The following is a 26376-nucleotide window of genomic DNA, read 5'->3' as shown; positions in this document are numbered from 1 at the left end:
CGTGGCTAATTAGCCTCTAGACTGCTTTTACAAGCAGTGGGAGGGAATGCCCCCCCCCCCCCACCGTCTTCCGTGTTTTTCTCTGGCTCTCCTGTCTCAACAGGGAACCTGAGAATGCAGCCGGTGATTCAGCCAGCTGACCATAGAGCTGATCAGAGACCAGAGTGGCTCCAAACATCTCTATGGCCTAAGAAACCGGAAGCTACGAGCATTTTAGGACTTAGATTTCGCCGGATGTAAACAGCGCCATTGGGAAATTGGGAAAGCATTTTATCACACCGATCTTGGTGTGGTCAGATGCTTTGAGGGCAGAGGAGAAATCTAGGGTCTAATAGACCCCAATTTTTTCAAAAAAGAGTACCTGTCACTACCTATTGCTATCATAGGGGATATTTACATTCCCTGAGATAACAATAAAAATGATTTAAAAAAAAATATGAAAGGAACAGTTTAAAAATAAGATAAAAAAGCAAAAAAATAATAAAGAAAAAAAAAAAAAAAAAAAAAAGCACCCCTGTCCCCCCTGCTCTCGCGCTAAGGCGAACGCAAGCGTCGGTCTGGCGTCAAATGTAAACAGCAATTGCACCATGCATGTGAGGTATCACCGCGAAGGTCAGATCGAGGGCAGTAATTTTAGCAGTAGACCTCCTCTGTAAATCTAAAGTGGTAACCTGTAAAGGCTTTTAAAGGCTTTTAAAAATGTATTAATTTTGTTGCCACTGCACGTTTGTGCGCAATTGTAAAGCATGTCATGTTTGGTATCCATGTACTCGGCCTAAGATCATCTTTTTTATTTCATCAAACATTTGGGCAATATAGTGTGTTTTAGTGCATTAAAATTTAAAAAAGTGTGTTTTTTCCACAAAAAATGCGTTTGAAAAATCGCTGCGCAATTACTGTGTGAAAAAAAAAAATGAAACACCCACCATTTTAATCTGTAGGGCATTTGCTTTAAAATAATATATAATGTTTGGGGGTTCAAAGTAATTTTCTTGCAAAAAAAAATAATTTTTTCATGTAATCAAAAAGTGTCAGAAAGGGCTTTGTCTTCAAGTGGTTAGAAGAGTGGGTGATGTGTGACGTAAGCTTCTAAATGTTGTGCATAAAATGCCAGGACAGTTCAAACCCCCCCAAATGACCCCATTTTGGAAAGTAGACACCCCAAGCTATTTGCTGAGAGGCATGTCGAGTCCATGGAATATTTTATATTGTGACACAAGTTGCGGGAAAGAGACAAATTTTTTTTTTTTTTTTTTTTTTTTTTGCACAAAGTTGTCACTAAATGTTATATTGCTCAAACACGCCATGGGGATTTGTGAAATTACACCCCAAAATAAATTCTGTTGCTTCTCCTGAGTACGGGGATACCACATGTGTGAGACTTTTTGGGAGCCTAGCCGCGTACGGGACCCCGAAAACCAAGCACCGCCTTCAGGCTTTCTAAGGCCGTAAATTTTTGATTTCACTCTTCACTGCCTATCACAGTTTCGGAGGCCATGGAAAGCCCAGGTGGCACAAAACCCCCCCAAATGACCCCATTTTGGAAAGTAGACACCCCAAGCTATTTGCTGAGAGGTATAGTGAGTATTTTGCAGACCTCACTTTTTGTCACAAGGTTTTGAAAATTGAAAAAAGAAAAAAAAAAAAAATTTTTTCTGGTCTTTCTTCATTTTCAAAAACAAATGAGAGCTGCAAAATACTCACCATGCCTCTCAGCAAATAGCTTGGGGTGTCTACTTTCCAAAATGTGGTCATTTGGGGGGGGGTTGTGCCATCTTGGCATTTTATGGCCTTCAAAACTGTGATAGGTAGTGAGGAGTGAAATCAAAAATGTATGCCCTTAGAAATCCTGAAGGTGGTGCTGGGTTTTCGGGGCCCCGTACGCGGCTAGGCTCCCAAAAAGTGCCACACATGTGGTATCCCCGTACTCAGGAGAAGCAGCTGAATGTATTTTGGGGTGCAATTCCACATATGCCCATGGCCTATGTGAGCAATATATCATTTAGTGACAACTTTTTGTAAATTTTTTTTTTTTTTTTGTCATTATTCAATCACTTGGGACAAAAAAAATAAATATTCAATGGGTTCAACATGCCTCTCAGCAATTTCCTTGGGGTGTCTACTTTCCAAAATGGGGTCATTTGGGGGGGGTTTGTACTGCCCTGCCATTTTAGCACCTCAAGAAATGACATAGGCAGTCATAAACTAAAAGCTGTGTAAATTCCAGAAAATGTACCCTAGTTTGTAGACGCTATAACTTTTGCGCAAACCAATAAATATACGCTTATTGACATTTTTTTTACCAAAGACATGTGGCCGAATACATTTTGGCCTAAATGTATGACTAAAATTTAGTTTATTGGATTTTTTTTATAACAAAAAGTAGAAAATATCATTTTTTTTCAAAATTTTCAGTCTTTTTCCGTTTATAGCGCAAAAAATAAAAACAGCAGAGGTGATCAAATACCATCAAAAGAAAGCTCTATTTGTGGGAAGAAAAGGACGCAAATTTCGTTTGGGTAGAGCATTGCATGACCGCGCAATTAGCAGTTAAAGCGACGCAGTGCCGAATTGTAAAAAGTGCTCTGGTCAGGAAGGGGGTAAATCCTTCCGGGGCTGAAGTGGTTAAGGAGACTCAGGAAACGACCATTGCAAGCCAGCAGCCATTTTAAAAGGGTAATTATAATACATTGACATTTTACTGATTCATTGCTTAGCTTTATAAGCCTATTGATTTATTTCTTGTGATGCCTAGATTGATCTCCCCCGATATTACAACCATTTAAAATGTTTCTTTATTTCTATTTTTGTTTTTCCAATTTTAATTCTTTTCTGTTTTGCACTATAGTAGCATACCTTTTTTACGTGGTTTAACGCTTATGCCGCGTACACACGAGCAGACTTTACGGCAGACTTTGTCCGACGGACTTTCCGAATGAAAGGACTTGTCTACACATGATCAACCAAAGTCCAATGGATTCGTACGTGATGATGTACGACCAGACTAAAACAAGGAAGTTCATAGCCAGTAGCCAATAGCTGCCCTAGCATCGGTTTTAGCATTCAGACGAGCGGACTTTTCAATCGGACTCGATTGCGCCGGAAAGATTTGAAACATGTTTCATTTCTAGGTCCATCAAACTTTTGGGGAAAAAAAAGTCCCGCTGTAGCCCACACATGATCCAATTTTCCGACGGACTCCGGTCCGCCAGGCAAAGTATGCCGTAAAGTCCGGTCGTGTGTACGCGGCATTATTCCTTCTGCAGGGGAATAACTGTCGGACTTCATAAACCACAGACTGTTGTCTGATAGTTATATATGGTTACTTTGTCCAGGGAGAATGTAATCATTTTGTTTTATTCAATATATTGCAATATATATATCATGGAGTGTTACATACTACCTTGTTATTTTTATGTAAGATTGTTGTCTATGTCTATCCACCAATCTAACTATTTATTGTGAATATTTGACTTGGTTAATAAATATCAATTTATTTCCATATTCAGTATGCATTCACATTGATTATGTGTTATTCCAAAGAAATTCTACTGGACTAAAATTACTCAAAATAATTAATCATTCAGGCAATTCTTGATGCACAATGCATAACAGCTTCCTGGTCCTGTGCTGAGTGGCTTGCCTGATGCATTGTGAATAGAGGTCGGTCAGTCATTCGGCACAGGCACCATTAGAATGCTTCGCAATAATGAAAATACATGAATGAAAAGCGTTCTCTGATTTGACAAGGTGGAGAATGAGATGTCATCAACAGTTTCCCATTTACCAGACCAGCTGGTTTACAGGGCGAAGCAGCTCAAGCTGAAATTTACACAGGTGATCAAAAGAGTCAAAGCAGTGACCCTTCTCCCTCCCTGCTTGCTTGTTCAGTCAGTCTGTATTGAATATCAATCAGAGTGAAAGAGTTTGAAAGGCAAATAGGTTCTGCTGTGATCTTCCTTTAGAAAACTTAGCGTGACTTAGCTCAGCTCTGTGACTCTGTATTAAATGTTGAATTTTAAAAAAGATATTATATAAATGCTAAAAAACAGATATAAAACATTACAAAAAAAATAGATTTTTGTACTTATCCATTTTCCTAAAGTCTATAGAGGAACACAGAAATTCAGATACATTCAGGGCATCTAACAGCAGACTAATAAAAGGGAGAGAGCAATACAAAAACTAAACATTACAAGGACTGCCTACAGCCCAGGAGAAGCCTAAAGGACCCAAAACCTGAATTTGAATGAATAAGGTAGGTAGGGCCTTCTGGGTAGGGGAATATTCAACTGTGACCAAAGAGAGAGAACAGAGGGTTAACCTAATGTTCTAAAACAGGATGGAGAAATTTACTGCCAGCAGAGAATGACTCCTCATGAAAGGGAAAACTGAACCTGAATCAGCAAGAAGCTGATCAGGCAGGACGCACCAAAACAGGTTGAGAGAGTACAAATACCCAACAGGGAAAAAAAGGACCCGCTACAAGATGAGATCAACTGAACAACAAACTGGGTATAAGCCCAAGGAGGAACAGGTCCCAAAGAACTTGTACAAAAAAAAAAAAAAAAAGTCCAAACAAGAAAGACTAACCGGTCTAACACAGAAAGGCAAAGGGACTAGTATCTCTAACCCACAAGGATCTTAGGGGCCCCATGAGCCCTCCGGAGACCTGAAGGGTGCAATCTCATACGTTCAATGGGATGGGGAGAAGAGGGTGCATGGAAGACACCACCATCACGGTAGGCAGGAATGATAATTAGGCCTTGGCACCAGACTGGTAAAATGGGTACCACCAAAAGACATGGGGGGTGAATACCCTCTCTAACACCCCTAGATGGCACTGAAGCCTACACAAGAATTCTGCAGAGCCGCCTGATCCCAACCACAGCATGATCCCACCAGGTCCTGCAAAGCATCAACAGATGTTAAGCAAGGGACAGAGATCTCAGCCAAAGCAGTAAGAGCATATGCCTAAGAGCAGGACAGAGAAGGTATCTGGAGGTTCTTCCCCAGAAGGCTGCTGATCAGCCAAGGAGAAGAGGTCCCACAAAGTCTTCTAGACACATACTGACCCCAGCAGAGATTACCTGCAGCACCAAGCTAGGGTAATCCCCATGCTGACAATTCGGGGAGGCACAGCACTCTCCAGTGACAATTTTTGCATACCGTACAGGATCCAAGGTGCACCCCTATGCACAAACATCTCGTCTCAGTGTAGACGCTACGGGTGGAGAGCTAATTTCCAAGTTAATGTCCTTCAGTAGGACTGTTCGAGCGAGGCTAACACTCTCAGCATCATCCAGCAGAGGAATCCTACTTCCCAGAGGCATAGGCTCTGCAAAACCTAGATGTGTCCAGCAGAATCTGAAGATGGAAATTTATTCAAGGCAGGCAGGGTCAAGCCTACATATACCCAGTGAAAGGACTGGCTTCAGGTGATACACAGATACACACAAAACAAATCCTCCTACATAAATTATACCCATTTGAACTGATATAAAGAAGAGAAGACTTCAAATAAAGTCCAGAATGAATAAAGATTGTCTGAGCTGTCAGAAAAAGGGGGTGGATTGCTGAAGTTATACTCTGCAGAGCTCAGAGAGGAGAGCTCTGAGAGCTGATTGGAGGGAAGGGACACACCCCCCTTCACACAGCACACAGGAACAGAGCTGAGGCTGTCAACCAGCTTGAGCTCCCTCCCCTGTCACCTTTTTTTCTCTTGGTGTCAGAAGTGATTAATGCTGATAACAGAAGACCGGAGCAACAGACAGAAATGACACGTAGTGCTCCTAACAGGCACAAACACACTATAAAGATATAAGCTTTGTTCATATTTAATGTCTGAGGTTTAAAACCACTAAGTGTTACTAAACCACAGCAGAGGGAAAATTGTGTCTCCTGCCCTGCCAGACAGAGCTGTACAGTTTGACAAAGCTGTGTGAATTTCAGGACTGGATGGGCAGAAATACAAATCCTTTTACAGGTTTAATGGAAACATTTGGGGATAAAACATGGCAAAAAATTAAAGTAAGTAGAAACAGTAATATTTATTTAACATTTTAGCTGTTTTTGTTTATTCTCTTTCTTTTAATTCTATTTTTTTTTTTTAATTTAACACAGTTAAAGAGGTAATCCTTTGGTAGGTAAAAGCTCCCCTACTGTATACATATTTCAGCTGTGTATTTAGCTGTTTGCCAGGAGTTGAGCCTTAATTATTTAAATAGGTATGTTGTCATTGAGTGTTTATAGGAAGCAGGGTGTATTATCTTAATGTGAATATAACTGATATGAGAGTAAAAAATAGTACCTCAGGTTTCCTAAGTTTCAACTCTCCATGTTTCTTGTTGGCTTCCCCAATCTCTTCAATACTCTGGGGCCGGCTGGACAACATCTCCATTCCGTCGGACACAAAACCATCAATCTCATGCAATTGCGCTGAAAAGAGACAGCCATAAAAAGGTAAGTAAAAGCTAAAGCCCCAACCTAAGCAAAACATTTTATCTTGTTTCCAATGGCCTGTGGTTCAATACTAAATAGGAAAATTATTATTATTTAAAGTATAACTAAAGGCAAAACTTGTTTTGTTTTGAGTAGAGTGGAGAGGGATTAGAAGACCGGTCAGGTTTTTATTATTGTCTGGAACCCCGTGGGGATTTACTCTCTCTATTTAAACTATTTTATCTCTCTACCAGTGGAGGCTGTGAGTCAGCTATGAGTAAGCACTCAGTCCTGAGTGTGAAACGCGTCAGCTTACCTGTACTTTCTGCATGACAGTCTTGTTATTTTGATGATCCCATTTTTTCAATAAAGTGAAGTTTTTTGACTACATCCGGTGTGCGGCATCCAAATCCTCTCCTCCATTCAAGTGGAGGCTGGTGCTCAGTATTTTGCCCCCCTCACTCGCACAATCCCCCATACCGCGGGAGACGGACAGTGGACCGTGATCGGAGGTGGTACAGGCTCCTGGATTCCTGGAAGCTGCCCCTGGCCCTCTCACTCGCACTAGCTTGTTGGACGAGAAAGTGGCCATCCATGTCCTTACTTTACTTATTGGCTGGCCAATCGGGTCTCAGGACCCGCTTCTTGACTGGCCGGGTAGAGAAGCAGGAAGACATTAGCGAATATTAATTTGCTAATGTCACACAACTGGGTGGGCTCAGGGCGCAGAACACACCCTTTTTTGAAGCCAATCATGTGCTTCAAAAGAAAAAACAACTATTGAAATCCATGCGCCCTGCATGTAGATTAGGGGCCGGGCGCATTGGATTGGGGGGTGGCTCCACTAATGGAACGGCCGCCACTGCTCTCTACCAAAAGTGAAAGAAAATCCCAAATGTTACAGTAGGTTATCATCAGAACAGCAATTAGAACAGAGGGGAAGTCTTCCACTAGTTCTGGTGTCACTTATACAATCAGGGATTCCCTCACTTTGAAGTGATTTCCTCTCACTTCCTGTTTTGGCTATTGAACAGAAATTAAAAAGAAATTTCCCCAATGGGACAAAGATGGCAAAAAAAAAAAAAAAAAAAAAAAAAAAAAAAAAAGACAACAGGGGTTATAACGCTATGTATCTCTCTCTTACTCTATCCCAAATTTAAAAAAAAAGAAGTTTTAACTTTAGTTCTACTTTAATATAACTGCTTGGCGCTGAGAGAACACAAATATGCGGCCTATCGGCGGGTGGGCCTTGGCACTGAGTGGCCGCATATTTGCGTGTATTAGTGCAAATAGAGCTGTGCCAAGAGCGTGCGCCCTGAGCACTCCCAGCACACTTACCGACGGCTAACGGAAAGCTCCCGATTACCCGAAGCCCAGCTCTGACCCACCTTCCAGCATTCTAAACCTCTTAAAGGGCCGGCAAGAGCTGGCTTCAAGGGGTTAGGTTTCTGAAGCTAAAAGTGTGGGTGCCAGCTCAGAGTCTAGCAACCACACTGTCATTATAATCCACAATCTTTGTTTTTATTGTCCAGTATCTCCTCCTATCACCGTTAGAAAAAACCCTGATGAAGGGGGATTTGTGAATCCCTAACACACATTGGGTGTATCTACTGACTTGTTATCAAGATTAATACATTTTCACTGTACTATTTCTAGACATGTGCGAGACAGGCATGGTGTCAGACCCTGGCCACCTCAACCAACTTGTGACAAAAATAAATAAAAAAGGACACTTGCTTGTCCAGGGGTCCAGTTCTTGGGGCTTCACAGCCAGCTCCCCACTGGGCATGCGTGAGCCACGCTGTGTTGTATGAATGGTCCTGCAGGACCTGTGATGTGTCCCAGAAGGTTGCAGGAAGGGGGGGGGGGTTGAGGGGGAGGAGAACTTCCGCTCCGATCACCTATGCAGTCGGAGCAGAAGTGAGAGCAGGTTCCTGCTAAAAGTACGTACCCATTCCCACCCTCAAAAAGAAAACCTCCAAAAGTAGGGGAGGAGGGAGGAAGGAGGTCCTATAAGCAAGGTGAAGTTCTGTTTTAACTACACAGTTAAACCTTTATACCCCTAATCAATCACTGTCACCAAATGTTTTTATTGTAAATATCAAATGGTCACTGGTAGATGGGAAAATTCCCATCTACCAGAATTACTGATTGTACCCGATTTTGAGCTGTGGGTCAGACGAGGAGTCCTATATCTGTCCCAATTATACACTAGATCTGGTATCCGGTCATTTCAATATCTTAAAATGGAATTTGGCCTATCTAATTCTATCAAAGAAAAAAATGGATAAGTGTGGCGCTAAACCATATATGTGCAGTAATGGGTGAGACCTGACAGAATGGGCATCTGAAAGGGAGAAAACCCAATAAGGTGTGTTTAATGAAACTCAAATATAATCATGTGTAAATAGCTATATGAACAATATAGTCAGGATGAGTGATACAAAAATAGTGATAGAAATAATCTATATGTTGTATTACTGAACAATAGAGGAGCACTATATAAACTAGTGAATGACGCTTAATAGTGTCAAGTCACCGTGGGATGGTGACATTATAAAAACTATTATATGACACTAGTAGTATCAGGTCACCGTTAGATAGTGATAAAGAAATATAAATCATAAAGAAAAAAATAGTTGAATAAAACTAAAACAAACCTCCTTAAAGGAACAGTGAGAACAATGACCTATGGACATGAAGTGACCCAATATAAATGAAAATAATGTGTCAAATGTCAGTACAAATCAAAAACAGGTAAATAAATAACAAACAAAACTAAAAGTCCGACAGAAATGAATTATGTAGGCATCTAGGAATGTAACTGGAAGATCTGCAGCCTACCAACCTGCACCTCTCACCACCTAAGTATCCTCGTTTATACCAGCTATAATACGTATACTTTTTCCCACATCCTGCCCTTCCTCCATGGTTCTTCTTGTTTTTAGAGAAAAAAACTAGTCTCCACAAGTAAATAATTACATATGGTCAGGTAGGTGATGAATTCACCACCCTATACCCCCTATTGAATATTGCTTATAGCTTTATCCCTTACCTTACCCTCTTTTTCTCTTATCTCCTTCCCTATCTACTCAGATGAACCCCTCTTTCTCAGATTATGCCCCTGAAGAAGGATTGTACAGTTATTAAGTACCCCGAAACGCGTCGGGTTTGAGAAGAGCTTTTTCATCATCATTGGTTTTGTTTGTTTGCTTATTATGGCTATCATGTATTATGCACTATGTTAGTCAAAATTATTTACTGCTTGTTTTTATCCATATGTATTTGTGAATACGAATAAAATTTGTACCTTTTTTATATTGCCCTTGATTCTCTACACACCTCTATACACCTTTTACTTATTGCAAGTGCCAGGAAAGTCCACCTAGGGGAATCCCGTTGTTCTCTATTCTGTCAGGTCTCACCCATTAATGCACATATATGGTTTAGCGCCACACTTATCCATTTTTTTCTTTGTTACAATTAGTCTGATTGTTGTGTTGGCTGCTTTTTCGTTTTGGATTGGCGCATTATTTTTTTGGGTTTCTAGTTCTATCTAATTCTATGTTTTTTCGTTACCTCCAGCTCGAGCATCCTTCTACCCATTAGGCGCGTTTTTTGGGTACTAACCCTAAAAAGTTGACGTCTACCTTTTATAATTGCCTGTGCCAACCAACAGCAGCTGACTTGGGCTTCCAGTTGAAAACTCCTTGGGTGGCGGACAAAGACTGGCAGGATGCCCTGCAATCTTGTAAGTTAGTTTCTCCAAAACTTTCTAACCAACTCACTCATCAATACATTTTGCACAGGGCCTATTTAACTCCTCTCAGTTTATCTAGGCATCATCGGAAGCATAACCCTTCCTGTTCTAGGTGTGGGGAACCCAGCGGTTCATTTTACCACATACTATGGTCATGCCCAGTCATCTAAGATTACTGGCTACAGGTGGTCCAGTTTTTGCATGATCGCATGGGCTCCCTGTAAACCATATGCCCTAAACAGTGCCTGCTGGGTTTACTCCCTGGCCGCAACAGTGATAAATACCTTCACATTTTCCTACAAGAAACTCTTTTCATTGCAGAATGAGGATAGCAAGGGTGTGGCTTAGGGCTCTACCACCAACAGTTTAGGAAGTGATTGCTGCTGTCAATCTTATACTCCCTTATAAGAAAGTAATTTTACATTTACAGAAGATGCCCGGCTAAAGATTTGGGACAGGTGGCTAGACCAAGCATCTACCTATTCTGATGATGAATCCGAAAATGTCTGAATCTCAACCATATGAGTCCATTGCTTTCTTTATTGTGTATACACAACATGCATTAAGTGTTGCAGACCACTCATTAAAGCGGTTGAAAGAGGTTTTTTTTATTTTTTCTTTAATTGAATTCTTTATTAATAATATTTTTAAAATATTATTTGTATCTTTTAATTGTATTATGGTTGTTCTACACTTTATTACTACTGATGTATGTAGCGTTTGCATCTTCTGTGGCACTTTACAACATTTAAAAAAAAAAAACACAAAAAAAAAAAAAAACACACAACAGATAAGACATATATGAAATACTTCCAAAGACAATAATCTATAAATACAATAAATACACAACAAAATATGTACAGTGGGGAAAATAATTATTTGATCCCCTGCAGATTTTGTAAGTTTGCCCACTTACAAAGAAATGAAGGGTCTATAATTTTTTTTATCATAGGTTTTAAATGATAGAGACAGAGTATCAACCAAAAATCCAGAAAAAACATGATACAATGTTAGAAATTGAGTTGCAGTTCAGTGAGTAAAATAAGTATTTAATCCCCAAGCAAAACATGACTTAGTACTTGGTGGAGAAACCCTTGTTGGCAAGCACAAAGGCAAGAGTGTTTCTTGTAGTTGGTTACCAGGTTTGCACACATCTCACACATTTGCACACTTTTCTTTACAGATCTTTTCTAAATCCTTAAGGTGTCTTGTCTGTCGCTTGGCAACTCGAAGTTTCAGCTCCCTCCATACATTTTTTGTAGGATTAAGGTCTGGAGACTGGCTAGGTCATTCCATGACTTTAATGTGCTTCTTCTTGAGCCACTCATTTGTTGCCTTGGAAGACCCATCCACGACCCATCTACAGTGTTCTGGCCAAGATTTTACAATACATGGCCCCGTCCATTGGCCCTTCATTGAGGCAAAGTCAGCCTGTACCTTTAGCAGAGAAACAGCCCCAAAGCATAATGTTTCCACCTCCGTGCTTGACTGTAGGGATGGTGTTCTTAGGATCGTAGTCAGCATTTTTCTTCCTCCAAACACAGTGAGTCGAGATAATGCCAAAGAGCTCAATTTTGGTCTAACCATAGCACTTTCTCCCAATCCTTCTCAAAATTATTTAGATGTTCATTGGCAAACTTCAGACAGGCCTGTACATGTGCCCCTGAGGAGGGGGACCTTGCGGGTGCTGCAGGATTTCAATCCATGGCAGCGTATTGTGTTACCAATGGTTTGTTTAGCAACTGTGGTCCCAACTTGAGATCATTCACAAGCTCCTCCCATGTAGTTTTGGGCTGATCCCTCACTTTTCTCATGATCATCCCAACCCCATAAGGCAAAATCTTGCATGGAGCTCCAAACCGAGGGTAATGGATGGTTATTTTCTATTTTTTCCATTTGCGAATAATCACTCCAACATTTGTCTCCTTTTCACCATCTTGCTGATGGTCTTGTAGCCCATTCCAGCCTTGTGCCGGTCTACAATTTTGTTCCTGACATCCTTTGACAGCTCTTTGGTCTTGCCCATGATGGTGAGGTTAGAATGGAAGAAAGAGATTCTATGGACAGGTGTCTTTTATACACATAAATAGTTGTCGTTAGGAGCACCTTCTTAAATTGACAGGACTACTCTGTGTACCACATGAACACATACTGTAGCTAGTCTGTGAGACACAGAATTCTTGTTGGTTGGTAGGGGATCAAATACTTATTTTACTCACTAAACTGCAACTCAAATTATAACATTTGCATCATGTGGTTTTTCTTGATTTAAGGTTGATATTCTGTCTCTATCATTCAAATAACAAATACACCTATGATAACAATTATAGACCCTTCATTTCTTTGTAAGTGGGCAAACTTACAAAATCTGCAGGGGATCAAATAATTATTTTCTCCACTGTACAATAAGATACATCAGGATTCTGTTGTGTGTTCCGTGCAGTTTTGGCTTTAGATCTACTTTAATATTTCTCAGGTAGGGTAGGGATCACTTCACTAGAGTTTCTTGGTCCGATACCTCTTTATGGATTCTCAGGTTTATAAGATAAGCAGCCCAACACTGCTGCCAACTGAGTGGCAGTGGCTTAGTGTTGACAGCTTGCAGCAGGTACTGGCAGAATCTCCAGGTAAACTATATACAATGAGGAATAATGCCAAACAAACTGAAAATAGGATTTTTTTGTCATACTTACCTGTAAAATCCTTTTCTTCAAGTGCATCATGGGGCACAGAGTTAGGCTAATATTCATTACCTACTGGGTTATACGCCATCTCTAGGTGAATGGACACTGGTAGACAAAGTCTTAGACAGGAAGTGATCCCCTATTTAACCCCTCATCTTAACTGATCCGACTTGTGACATGCAACTTGTGCTCAGAGGCAATGTTAGCACTGCAAAATATATTGAAAAAAAAAAAAATTAAAATCCATACCAGACCCAATTTGCACTCATCTCAAGTCGGATTCTGTTCATTAAAGTCTGACCAATGTCTAATCGATTTTACAGGGCAAAGTCAGATTGAAAGTTGTGGGACTTTCACTTTCATGTCGGAGCAGTGTGAACCCAGCCTAAACCATCAATCTAGTTTTCTTTTCCATACATCATTGGACACAGAGTTAGGCTAATATTCATTACCTACTGGGTTATACGCCATCTCTAGGTGAATGGACACTGGTAGACAAAGTCTTAGACAAGAAGTGATCCCCTATATAACCCCTCCCATATAGGAAGTACATCAGTTTTGCAGCAAGCACTGAATCCTCAAAAAAGAGGGGTGGGATCTCTGTGGCCCATGATGAAAGAAAAGGATTTTACAGACAAGTATGACAAGAAAATCCTATTTTCTTTTTCATAAATCATGGGACACAGAGTCAGGCTAATATTCATTACCTACTGGAACGTCCCAGAGCAATAGCCTTGAGGGGAAGGAGACACTCTGCCAAACAATAGCCATCAGACCTTATACGGCAGCCCACAGTACACTGCGGGCAAAAGCCGAATCCTCGGCTGCTCGAACATCCACTTGATAACATTTTGTGAACGTATGCATTGAAGACAAGGTAGCAGCCTTACAAATCTGAGCCACAGATACCTGATGGCAAAAAGCCCAGGAGGTTCCTACACCACTGGTAGAATAAGCTCTCACCCTAAAGGGAGGAGCTTTATGTTTCAAACCATAGGCCTGAATGACCTATTGACAGACCCAATTGGCAATGGAAGCTGCCTGCCCCTTCTTGGGTCCTTTTGGTAAAACAAAAAAGGAGTCTGATCCTCGTATCTCCGCAGATCTAGAAAATAAATCTTGACTGCCCGGACAACGTCCAAGGAATGCAGTTGTCTCTCTTCCGCCGAACGAGGCTGAGAGAAAAAAGAAGGCTAAATAATGTCCTGATTTAAATAAAAGGCTGACACCACTTTTAGCAAAAAGGATGGAACAGGTCGTAACATGACCCTGTTGTGGTGAAGGATCAAGTATGGTTCCCTGCACGAAAGGGCTGCCAACTCCAACACCCTTCTAGCCGAGGTGATGGCCATCAGGAAGGCTATCTTGCGTGACAGCATGTCTAATGTAATTTCCTTGATAGGCTCAAATGGTTGTTTCTGTAACACAGACAGCACCAAGTTCAAGTCCCAAGAACACATAGGTGACCTAATGGGGGGAAGCAAATGAGCTGCCCCTTGCATAAAGGTTTTGACCAGCAAATGGGAGGCTAAAGGTCTTTGGAAGAATACTGACAGGGTCGAAATCTGACCTCTGATTGTACTCAAAGCCAATCTGATTTCCACAGCTAACTGTAGAAAAGAGAATTCTCCCAATCACGTATTTTCGAGGATGCCATTTCTGGCTTCACACCAAGCAATATAAGTCTTCCAGACCATATGATAGATCTTCCTAGTGACACCTTTTTACTAGGGTGGACACCACTGGTCCCGAGATGCCACGGTCCTTCAACACCCTGGCTTCAATAGCCATGCCGTCAAATTTAGAGACTTTAAATTGGGGTGGAATATAGGACCCTGAGACAGTAGATCGGGCCCGTAACTCCAGGGCATTGATGGGCAGGACCTGTTCTGTCCTTGACCATTTCCCTTGAGCTGTGAGCTCCTCTAGAGTCGCTCCCCAGCCTGAGAGACTGGCATCTGTGGTCAGCACTCTCCAAGTTACCAGGAGGAAGGATCTTCACTTTCGCAGATTCTGATCCTGCAAACACCAGTTTAGGCGTAAGCATGCCCGAGGAGATAAGAACATTGGATAATCCAGGGCTTGTCCTCTTCTGTTGCAAGCCAACAAGATGTCTTGTTGTATAGCTCTGGAACGGAACTGGGCAACGTGGAAGCGTCCATGGCCCGTCTATTTTCAGTCTCACAATCTCTGGGAACCAGGATATTGTGGGAACCCCCTCTTTCCAAATCCTGCGCAACAAATGTGGAAGGAAAGGGACCGAGGAAAAGCATAAACCAGGGAGTACTGGATCCATGGAACTACCAGAGCATCTGCTCCGATTGCCAGAGGATCTCTTGTTGGGGACACGAACTGCTGTAGATTGTTGTTGAACCTCAATGCCAATAGGTTGACCTCTGGCCATCCCCAACGCTGGCAAATTTCCAGAAACACCCCTGGGTGTAGAGACCATTCCCCGGGCAGATCTTCTGGCAGCTGAGATAATCTGCCTTCCAGTTCTCTACTCCCAGGATATGGACTGCCAATAGAAATCGGCACATGTTCCTCTGCCCAGGCTAGTATGTGGTTCACCTCCTTCAGAGCTAAACAACGCCTGGTACCGCCTAGATGGTTTATATAGGCCACTGCAGTGGCATTGTCAGAATAAACCCTGATAGGGCAGTCCTGAAGCTCCACCGTCCAGGACCGTAGAGCCAGACGTACTGCCCGTCACTCCAGGGAGTTGTGCAGGATCTGTTCTGTCCTTGACCATTTCCCCTGAGCTGTGAGCTCCTCTAGAGTCGCTCCCCAGCCTGAGAGTCTGGCATCTGTGGTCAGTACTCTCCAAGTTATCAGGAGGAAGGATCTTCCCTTTCAATTTTTCTGGCCCTGGCCTTGCGGCTTGCCCCTGGCTCTAGCGACCTGTTGGCGGCAGCACTGCCTTGGTGCTGAGACACCTGAGGAAGCAGTCCCTGTGGTTTTAAACGAGGGACGCCTGATGCTTTTCTTCACAGGAAGTAGAGAACTCTTCCCTCCGGAAATCTTTTGGATATATTTGTCCAAATGGTCACCAAATAAACTTTTCCCATGAAAGGGAAAACCTGCCAATAACTTTTTACAAGGAACCTCGGCTGACCTGTTCTTAAGCCACAAAAGTCTGCGCATATGTACAGACAAGAGAGTCAAACGAGAAACCTGCTGTATTGAATCCTTTAAGGCGTCAACAGCAAAGCACAGCGCTCGAGGAATATCTGTCTTATTTTTAGGCAGATCATCCTCCTGGTTAGACCTGTCAGGACGTCTGACCTGATCCTTTACGGACTGGCAGATACCAATTGCTGCAACAGCTGGCTGAATAGCTGAACTGGCCAAAGAAAAGGAAGCCTTTAATAATGACTCCAATTTCTTGTCAACAGGGTCTTTCAAGCCACGTGAATTATCCACCGGACAAGTTAAGTTCTTGTTTAAGGAAGAGACTGTTGCTACTATGGCTGGCATGCTCCACTTCTTAACAAACTTTTCATCCATGGGATATAAAAGGGAAAACCTCTTAGGAGGAACAAAAATCCTGTCAGGATGTTCCCAATCAACAGAACGAACCATCTCGGTAAGAGTCTGGATCAAAAGCCTCTGCGACTGAGATAAAGATCAATAAAAATAAATGTCCATATGTGATGAAAAGGGACCACATATAATGGTGAATCCCTGTGGTGAGTGATCCAAAACAAGCATGTGACAATCATTAAAATCTTGAGCAGACATCAAAGTGAATGGTGAATAACCATGAAAAGATCACCATCGAACGCCATGTCTGCGATGATCTGTGATGCCTGTTTAGGCGAAACGCGTCGGGAATTCTTGCTGGTCCACAGTTATTGTCTCTTTTTCAAGCACTTGTATTCCTATTGGCAAATGTAAGTGTAATACTTATGATTTTATCTGGAATAAATATCCTATACAGTATTACGCTATGTGCCCTATCTCTTTCCTGCATGTAAGCTGTGTCTACTCTGCTGAATTCAACGGAAAGCCCATCCAGACGCTGTATTCCATATATTGAATTGGTGCTTCGTTGGTTACCTTCAAAGCTTGATTGGCTTGTCAGGTGTACACCTGTACAAGTCCAATCTTTCTGGTAAGAGACTAGTACTTTCGGCGGTGGTCTTTTCATGGTTATTCACCATTCACTTTGATGTCTGCTCAAGATTTTAATGATCGTCACATGCTTGTTTTGGATCACTCACCACAGGGATTCACCATTATATGTGGTCCCCTTTCATCACATATGAACATTTATGTTTATTGATCTTTATACTGGTCATATGTAACTTTATTTACAGTATATTTATGTCACTGTTCACATATTATTTTACTTCTTTTATTGTGACATTATTGTCGACAATTAAATTCTTGGCATTTATTTGTTTATAGCACTGCACTCCCCCTCCTTTTTTGACCATTTACATTGTTGTGTTGGTTGCTTTTTCGCATTTTTTTAGACAGCGCGGTACTCTTTGTGATTTTTTTTTCTGCGACTGAGAGGCAGACATCAACTGGATATCTTCTTGTCCAGATTGCTCAGAAGCAGACTCATTCGCCAGGCTCTCCACAGAATCCTGAGCTTTTAGCTCTTCCCCATCCTCAATCCATTCCTGCTCCAAACTAGGAGGCTCCAGGGAGGGGGATCTGTCATGCTTTTTGCCACCCTGTGGGATGGAGGCAATCATGTGCTCTAACCCGGCTAGGGCCGAGGACAGTTCATCCTTGGTGATAAAGGGTGAAGCAGCATTGTTGACTGTAGGCACAATACCAGATAGGTGCAGTGGCTCAGATTGCCCGGAAGCCTCTGGTCTTTCAGGAATACGACTAGGTTCATCAGGAACTACTGACAACATAGGAGTGCCCTTCCCTGTAGTTAGTCCCGCTTTTCTTTTTTGAAGACATTTACAAGTCACAAAATAGAGTACCTGGGTGTAGTATTAACATACCTCAGGAAGGAGACCCTTTAATAGGGCTCACCAAGCCCCTATGCAACAATCCTGCTAAGCACCTTTAGCCTGCCAAGCAACACCCAGTGACTCACATGACCCGGGTAAGGAGAAATGAACTGCTGCAAATGCCTGGTTCAGAGCCTGCTCTGTGTCCCAAAGCGGCCTTCTGGAAGCACTGCATGCTTGGCATACACAGCTTAAATAAGCTGGCTGTGTGCCGAAACGTTCTGTGCATGTGGGTGCACGCACGTCCCGGCAAACGGACGCGACTGTATTCGCGTATGACGCAAATCTTTGTGCGCCCAGATAAAGGCTACGACTCATGTGCGGCTCTGCTGCATGTGCCATGGCCGCAAAACAAACACAAACAAACTTCTGAGCAGAGCAACGCTTTTGCAAATGCACATGCGCCATGGCGAACCAAGAGGCGAAATGGCGCACCGTTGTGCACCATCATACAGGTAAGAAACAGCCAGACACAAGCAAAAAAAGGTACACCTTGCAAGCACCCACAGCTAACTAAAAACTCCCCTGTATGGTCACAGCACACAGGTGTCCAGCCTCTAGCTAGCTTGACTGAATATTACAATCACTGAGACACCCCACAATAGTAAATAATGGGGTTTCACTTACCCGTCCAGGGGCAGGGCAGCTTAGAAACTAAGAGCCCAATCTTTACCCATCATGGCGGGTTCCTGTCATTTGAGGAACTTCAAGGACTGGGTACCCGTTTCATGTTTAGGGTCCACTTCCTTGGACCTGTACAGCACCCTGCAGGAATGCCTTAGTAATGTGGTGTCCAGGATAGCACTTCGCAGGGTCCAGCGCCCGAAGGTCGCATTACAGGCAAAACCTTGCAGGATCTTGAGTCTTCTTTGCGAGGCTCGGGTACCATTTATCTAAGCATATAGAGCCTGTGTCAAATGGATCCGATCGGTCAATCCCTTGATTCATTTAAGAACCGTTTGTGGGACTAGAGACCTGGAGCTCAGAGAGTTCAAACAAAACGTGCCCATCGACCTTGCAGACACTGGTAAAAAACGGATGTACTTCCTGTATGGGAGGGGTTATATAGGGGATCACTTCTTGTCTAAGACTTTGTCTACTAGTGTCCATTCATCTACAGATGGCGTATAACCCAGTAGGTAATGAATATTAGCTTAACTCTGTGTCCAATGATGTATGGAAAAGAAAAATAGATTGATGTTTTAGGCTAGGTTCACACTGCTCTGACATGAAAGTCCCACAAATTTCAATCCAACTTTGCCCTGTAAAATAGGTTAGACATCGGTCAGACTTTAATGAACAGAATGTGACTTGAGATGAGTGCAACTTGGGTCTGGTATGGATTTAGATTTTTTTTTTCAATATATTTTGCAGTGCTAACATTGCCTCTGAGCACAAGTTGCATGTCACAAGTCGGATCAGTTAAGATGCTGATCCGACTTGGATACGACTTCAGTGACATTCAATGGGCTGAAATCGGACCAAAGTAGTGCAGGAACCTTTTGCAAAGTCGAACCGACACAAGTCAGACAAGTTAAGACGGCTCTCAAAGGGATCATTGATTTATACATGTCATGTGACATGTGCTCTTAAAGTCGGAGCGTATGACACACCAGTATGAACCGAGCCTCATATAAAAACTTTAAGAATTTAATTTTCTAAATATTGTTGCAATGTATTAGCCACTCCAGAAAATACATACTATTGTTATAGGGCTAACACTGACCATACACATATCAAACAATTGATTGTAATTTGGTCATTTTTAAACAATATTTACAGCCAAATGTTCTACTAAAACCTCTTCAAATAAAATTGGTAAATTTATTTACTAAAAATTGCACATTTAATTCAGTGGAATTTCTAAAATAATTCTTAAAAACAGTTCTAAATAAAATGTCACAAATTTAGAAAATTTAGCATACTGTATCTGTATGGAGCAATCTCTTCCACAAAACTTGTTCTGGAGTTTTCCATTTTGTACAGGTGTTTCTTACCTTGGATGGATCTTTTTAAAGATATTACTAGAGAATCAAACAACTTCTGAATGAGATCATCTATGACCGCCTTTACTGGATTACAGTTAATAGTCATGCAGTCTATCTTCATAGTGCTGGAAAAGAAATTAACAAAAAAATGTATAATGCTGGTATTTCATGTTAAAGTAGAACAATCAAGCAACATTAAAGTGATTGTAAACCTATGTTTTTTTTTTTTTAATAACAAACATATCATAAATTTGAGGGTCAATATTGCGCTAAATATCAACCTTCTAATATTGCACAGTGCCCCAATAAACTACAATTCAATGAATATATCCTTCACCATAAAGAAACACAAATACTTCCAGCACATTGGCTGATGTGACTAGTGAGAAAGTGTGATACAAACACCAAATAAGTTAAAATAATTCCACACTAAAATGTGACACAGATGCCAAATAAATAGAGGATTCCACAATAATTCCAATAATAAATTTGAGTCTTTTCTAATTAATTAACATGTGCAGAATGATTTTCAAGCCTCAGTATATGATCACAGTGACAGACGGTCAAATACAAGTTCCTACTGCTTTTTCACATACGCTGGATTTAATACAAGCCTCGCTGTGTTCCCTTCAAAAAGAAGAAAAAAGAGCCACTGCGCAGATGGTATAACATAAAATATACTGTGTGATTAGAGCATTAAACACTCACATATTCCTGCAGAGTAGATCGCATATAGATGTGGTCAGTTGCATACAATTCAAAGCTCCTCATATGCCAACAATACACACATAGCACTGCGGGGGACGTCACTGGCTCCTCCAGGTGCGTTGCGTCACTAGACACGTGACTTTTTCAAGGGTGACCATGTAACGGACTTGTTTAGTATTTATAGCATAGTGTGCGTGCCGTTTGCCATAGTGACATGGGAGTTCAATGCATCATCATGCCATTATATGCGTTCTGCCCCTAATTTGAATGGCAGTATTATATGTATAGAGGATACAATTTTAATATACATATAAACCTATTCATTTAAAAACATTTAAAAAACAAATAAAAACAAGTTAAAAACCAAGACCTATACTGAATGTTAAAAAGGAGCTAAGACAGAAAACTCCCTCCAGTGGTGCACCTTATTATTGCATCAAATTCTTATCACCAACTCATACGATGTTAGGCTAGCAATGCAGGATAGCCAAACGTGGTAGCAGTTGGTGCTGTTTTTAAATGAATAGGTTTATATGTATATTAAAATTGTATCATGTATATATAATACTGCCATTCAAATTAGGGGCAGAACGCATATAATGGCATGATGATGCATTGAACTCCCATGTCACTATGGCAACCGGCACGCACACGTGGCATGCTATAAATACTAAACAAGTCCGTCACATGGTCATCCTTGAAAAAGTCACGTGTCTAGTGACACAACGCGTCGGCAGGAGCCAGTGATGTCACCCGCAGTGCTGTGTGTGTACTGTTGGCATATGAGGAGCTTTGAATTGTATGCAACTGACCACATTTATATGCGATCTACTCTGCAGGAATATGTGAGTGTTTAATGCTCTAATCACACAGGATATTTTATGTTATACCATCTGCACAATGGCTCTTTTTTCTTCTTTTTGAGTACTGCGGGAACACAGCGAGGCTTGTATTAAAATCCAGCGTATGTGAAAAATCAGCAGGAACTTGTATTTGACCGTCTGTCACTGTGATCAAGTACTGAGGCTTGAAAATCATTCAGCACATGAGACTTAATTAGAAAAGACTCAAATATATTATTGGAATTATTGTGGAATCATCTATTTATTTGGCATCTGTGTCACATTTTAGTGTGGAAGTATTTTAACTTATTTGGTGTTTGTATCACACTTTCTCACTAGTCACATCAGCCAGTGTGCTGGAAGTATTTGTGTTTCTTTATGGTGAAGGATATATTCATTGAATTGTAGTTTATTGGGGCACTGTGCAATATTAGAAGGTTGATATTTAGCGCATTAGTGACCCTCAAATTTATCACTATTCTTTGTGTTATCAGTACACATTTTAATAATTGCAACTTCATCATTTGGTCTTTTAATATTATATCACAATATTTATTTATTCACATCAGTGCTTTAGTACTATCGTTGCAACAAACATATCATACTTACCTCCACTGTGCAGTTCATTTTGCACAGTGTGGCCCTCAATCATCGTCTTCTGGTGTCCCCTGGCTGTGCTTGCGGCTCCTCCTCACACCGGTAAACCCCCAGGGAGAAGCACTCTGCCTGGGGGTTACCTCGCGGGCGCCCTCCCGAGTCCAGCATTTGACACAGAATGCCGGACTTGGCCCCGCCCCCTGCGTCATTGGATTTGATTGACAGCAGTGGAAGCCAATGGCTGCGCTGCTATCAATCCAATCAAGAGCTGGGCAGAGAGGAAGAGCACGTCTCTGCCGAGGGAATGAAGGGCTCAGGTGAGTATAACGGGGGGCTGGGGAGCCGGTCAGTGTCAGAAGTTTTTTCACCTTAATGCATAGGATGCATTAAGGTGAAAAAACATGAGGGTTTATAACCCCTTTAAATATTAACTAGTGATGCTAAAGAGTAAAATATGAAAAGCAACGCATACAATGCACAGCTTTCGTGACAAGTGTTACCTAAAGATCTCTGAACCAGGGCTGGACACATCAAAGGATTTCCACGGAGCTTCTGCTTCCTCTGGATGGAGCCAGGCATTTGTAGATAGGGGGATATCAGCAGAAAGGTTAGACTATTAATGTCTTTTATCTGCAGCATTAAGGGGGATGTTCTATTAGGATGGCGAGGGCTGGGCTGTGTAGTTAACCCTCTCACACACTGCCACTTCATAATGATATATAGAGGCCCCAGGGCTGGCCCTACCCGTGGGTCCATGGGTCCCAGGCAGCAGCTTAAACAGGGGTGGCCATGGCCGGGGGGCTCCCCTGCCACTTCTATATGTCCCGACTCCCACCTCCGAAAATTCAGTGTGTGTGTCCAGTCACTGTTGTGGCGTCGCTGGGGGGCGGGACACCATACCGAGCACGGCGGAGGGTCCTGGAGGCAGGGCTCTTAAGCCGGAATGTGCCGGTGCCACGCTAGCTCTGAGTGAGACTCCTCATTCTCACTACTGATGCAGCTGCCTCCTGACCTGTCACAAGCGTGCCACCCAGAGAGTGACAGTCTGAGCAAGCAACTCTCCGTGCAGCTGCACACTGAACCATCCTCCGCACGCCGCCCAGGTGTACTGATGATGGGGGGGGGGGAATATCCTGAGGGGGTTCATTACTGATGGAGAGGGGGATTTATCCTGAGGGGGGGTATGTACTGATTGGGGGGGGTCTTTACTGATGGAGGGTGGGGATTCATCCTGAGGGGGGGTATCCTGAGGAGGGGTCTGTACTGATGGGGTGGATAATCTATCCCGAGGGGGAGGGGTTTATCCTGGGGGGTCTGTACTGATTGGGTGGGTGTTTTTTTCCTGGGGGGGGTCTGTATTAATGGAGGAGGGGGTGGTTTGTCCTGAGGGGGGGGTCTGTACTAATGCAGGAGGGGGTGGTTTGTCCTGAGGGGGGTGACTGTACTGATGGAGGAGGGGGTGGTTTGTCCTGGGGGGGTCTGTACTGATACTATATATACTATACTGATGGAGAGGGGGTCTATATTTAGTGGATGGGGGGGTCTGTACTGAGGGGCGACTATAGTTGGTGAAGGGGGGGTGACACCATGTTTTATCACACCAGGTGACATCAACCCTAGTGACACCACTGTGTGTAAGAAGAAGAGAAGTATCTCTAATTGCCACCGAGTAATGGCATTAGCTCTCAGCCTCAGCGGTGAGGCTGCTAACGGGCGGGTACATCAGGCAGCCAGCATTAAAATATACCACTGGCATGGTACAGTCTCTGCCTCCAGTCTCCAGACCAGCATACAGTGTCTGTGTCACCTCCTGCTCCTGTGTACATGCTGCTGGGATTTTGCCCTCCCTCCAGCTTTGGGACTGCATCTCCTCGGCCTACTTCCTAGCTCTGGCATAGGTCACTTGCTGTGTGAACGGGATGGGGATGCGGCCAGGTTCTGAGATCCAGCCCGCTTGCTTGCCCGCCCCACCTGCCTGCCTGAACAGCCCACCCGCATGCTCACCCGGCCGCCTGCCTAAACCACCCATCTATCCGGCCACCTGCCAGCCTGCAATCCTGGAAAGGGAGATGTGAGCTTACCAGGAGCGAGTGTGAGCTGAGGTAAGCTCAGCTGTCTGTACTTGATTTCATTGCTCCTGCTCCCTGTCCAGCACCATAGCACTAGACTAGAGGAATGGGACTGGAACAGGTTGAAATTGAGGAAGGTGTTAACATTGCCGTATCCACCAATGCAAGTGGAGGATGGGGGGGGGGGGGGGGGGGCAGTGGCAGTGAAAGTTACCCCACCCCCATGCATTGGTCTTAAGGGCAGTAAATGTTAACCCCCCTGGGTGTAATTATTGCGTCCACGGACATCGATACTGGGGGTTATTATTGCGTCCTCTGATACCTGTGTTGGAGGTTACTTAAGTGTCCACTGACATCAGTGGTGGGGGTTATTAATGCGTCCTCTGATACCTGTGTTGGGGGTTATTAATGTGTCCACTGACATCAATGCTGGGGTTATTTATGCGTCCACTGACATCAATGCTGGGGTTATTTATGCATCCACTGACATCAATGTTGGGGGTTAACACGTCCACTGGCACCAATCCTGGGAGGTATTATGATGTTTAGGGGTGGAATTAGGGGCGGGGGCAGGATAGGGGTTGGGTGGGCGACTGGTGGCGAGTAACTCTTAAGGCCTGGCTAGTAGTTCAGGACTTGAAATTTTGAGCCCTGTATCTTCATTTGTCTGAAAAAGTGCTTGAAACTCAAAATGAGCTGGTTGCATTTGTGACACAGTTCAGACAAGTAAAAAGGAAACTATAGTCTTCTTAGTGTTTTATTTTTAGATATTCATTGGTAGAGCAGTATCAGAAAAAGAGATGCACAAGAATAAAATACCTAGGTAGTCGTTCAGCTTCTTTTCCTCGCACTTTAAGGGCTTTAAAGTTTTTCTCCCAGTCATGAATGTCACGTAAATGTTTTTCAATCAGGGCATCCACATCTACTCGACCAATTACTATCCATTCCTGCAAACATATGCAAACAAAAAGTCAATTTGCAGTAGGAGCCTTGTGCTGTGCACTTTACCTTAAAACATATCTGCAACCTCCAGATTTGTGCACACACACACGAAATTCCCCAAATACATACATTTAAGTAAATTATTAAAGTACAGTTCTACTTTTGCAGTCAAGTTGGGATAACAACTACTCGTTTATGCTTGTGACTAGGAGGGAGTAAAACCAGGTGGTTAATTAGTGGTTTTACCCCCCCCCCCCCCCCCCCCCCCCCCCCCCCCCCCCCCATAACCTAACATGGCAGTCTGAAGGGATGGACACACATGCCTCGGCTGTGCTGCTTTAATTATACTGCAGGTTGTGTTTGGCATGCAATACTGCCGCCAAACGTAGACCATTCAAAGACCATAGTCTTTTCAAAGGTTAAAACAGGTGTCCTGAAGGTGGCATATCGCCTCTGAGCTGCCTGTCAAATGCTTTTCAGAGGAGCAATAATGACAGCCACAAGTGTAAACCACCAGTTCTTGCAAAAATGTTTAAGCCTACCTTTTAAAATGCTCTTTCTGAAAACCTTGTAACTGAAAAATCTTACTTAAAGGGGTTGTAAAGGCAGAAGGTTTTTTATCTTTATGCATGAAGATAAAAAGCCTTCTGTGTGCAGCAGTCCCACTTAGCCCCCCTAACACTTACCTGAGATCCCTCTCTGTCCAGCGATGTCCACGAGAGTCTTAGCCATCCGAGATTCTCCCTTCTGTTTGGCTGAGACAGAGCAGCAGCGCCACTGACTCCCAATCATGGGAAGTGGGGGGGGGGGGGGGGGCGGGTCGGGGCTCTGTGTCTCAATATACACAGGGAGCTGTGACTGGGCTCATGCCCCCATAGCAAGCTGCTTGCTGTGGGGGCACTGAACAGAAGGGAGGGACCAGGATCACAGAAGAGGGACCTGAGAAGAGGAGGATTGGGGTTGCTCTGTGCAAATCCACTGCAACAAAGCAGGTAAGTATAACAAAATAAGTTTATTATAGGAAGAAAAAAAAAACGAGACTTTACAATCACTTTAATTCTTCCGGTCCAGAAGGGGGTTAGGAGTTGTGTTTGCCACAGTTAACCCTGCCTGTGGTGTGCTGGCTGATTTAATTATCATTTGTCAATTAGATGTATAGGGCTATCTGTTCAAACTAAGGTTTCCAGGCTTGCCAGTTTTACTGTATGTTAATGGTAATGTGTAAAAAAGAAGCAGTAGTGGTATGGAGTAGGAAGAAGTAAAAAAAAAAAAAAAAAAATAGATGAAGATGTGCTTTATCTTTTCCACCAACTCCATCCAGCTGTTTTGGTGATATACTCTACAGTTTACTTTCTTTATGTCTTTCACT

The 26376-nt window shown here is 42.8% G+C and overlaps 1 protein-coding gene across 3 annotated transcripts in view; it reads right to left on the bottom strand.

Moving 5' to 3' along the window:
• DYNC2H1 (dynein cytoplasmic 2 heavy chain 1) overlaps positions 1 to 26376 on the bottom strand; it is a 669732-nt gene that overhangs the window by 571788 nt on the left and 71568 nt on the right. For all 3 annotated transcript variants that reach the window (XM_073613106.1, XM_073613107.1, XM_073613108.1), the window contains exons 18-20: positions 24885 to 25012; positions 19859 to 19974; positions 6311 to 6438 (exon numbers count right to left, since the gene is read on the bottom strand). In XM_073613106.1, coding sequence (XP_073469207.1) covers positions 6311 to 6438; positions 19859 to 19974; positions 24885 to 25012 — 372 coding nt within the window. The remainder of the gene's footprint in view (positions 1 to 6310; positions 6439 to 19858; positions 19975 to 24884; positions 25013 to 26376) is intronic.

This window comes from Aquarana catesbeiana, linkage group LG02, assembly GCF_042186555.1.
Source record: "Aquarana catesbeiana isolate 2022-GZ linkage group LG02, ASM4218655v1, whole genome shotgun sequence".
NCBI lineage: Eukaryota > Metazoa > Chordata > Amphibia > Anura > Ranidae > Aquarana > Aquarana catesbeiana.
The sequence above is the reverse complement of the archived record's forward strand: the minus strand, read 5'-3'. Positions and strand labels throughout refer to the sequence as shown.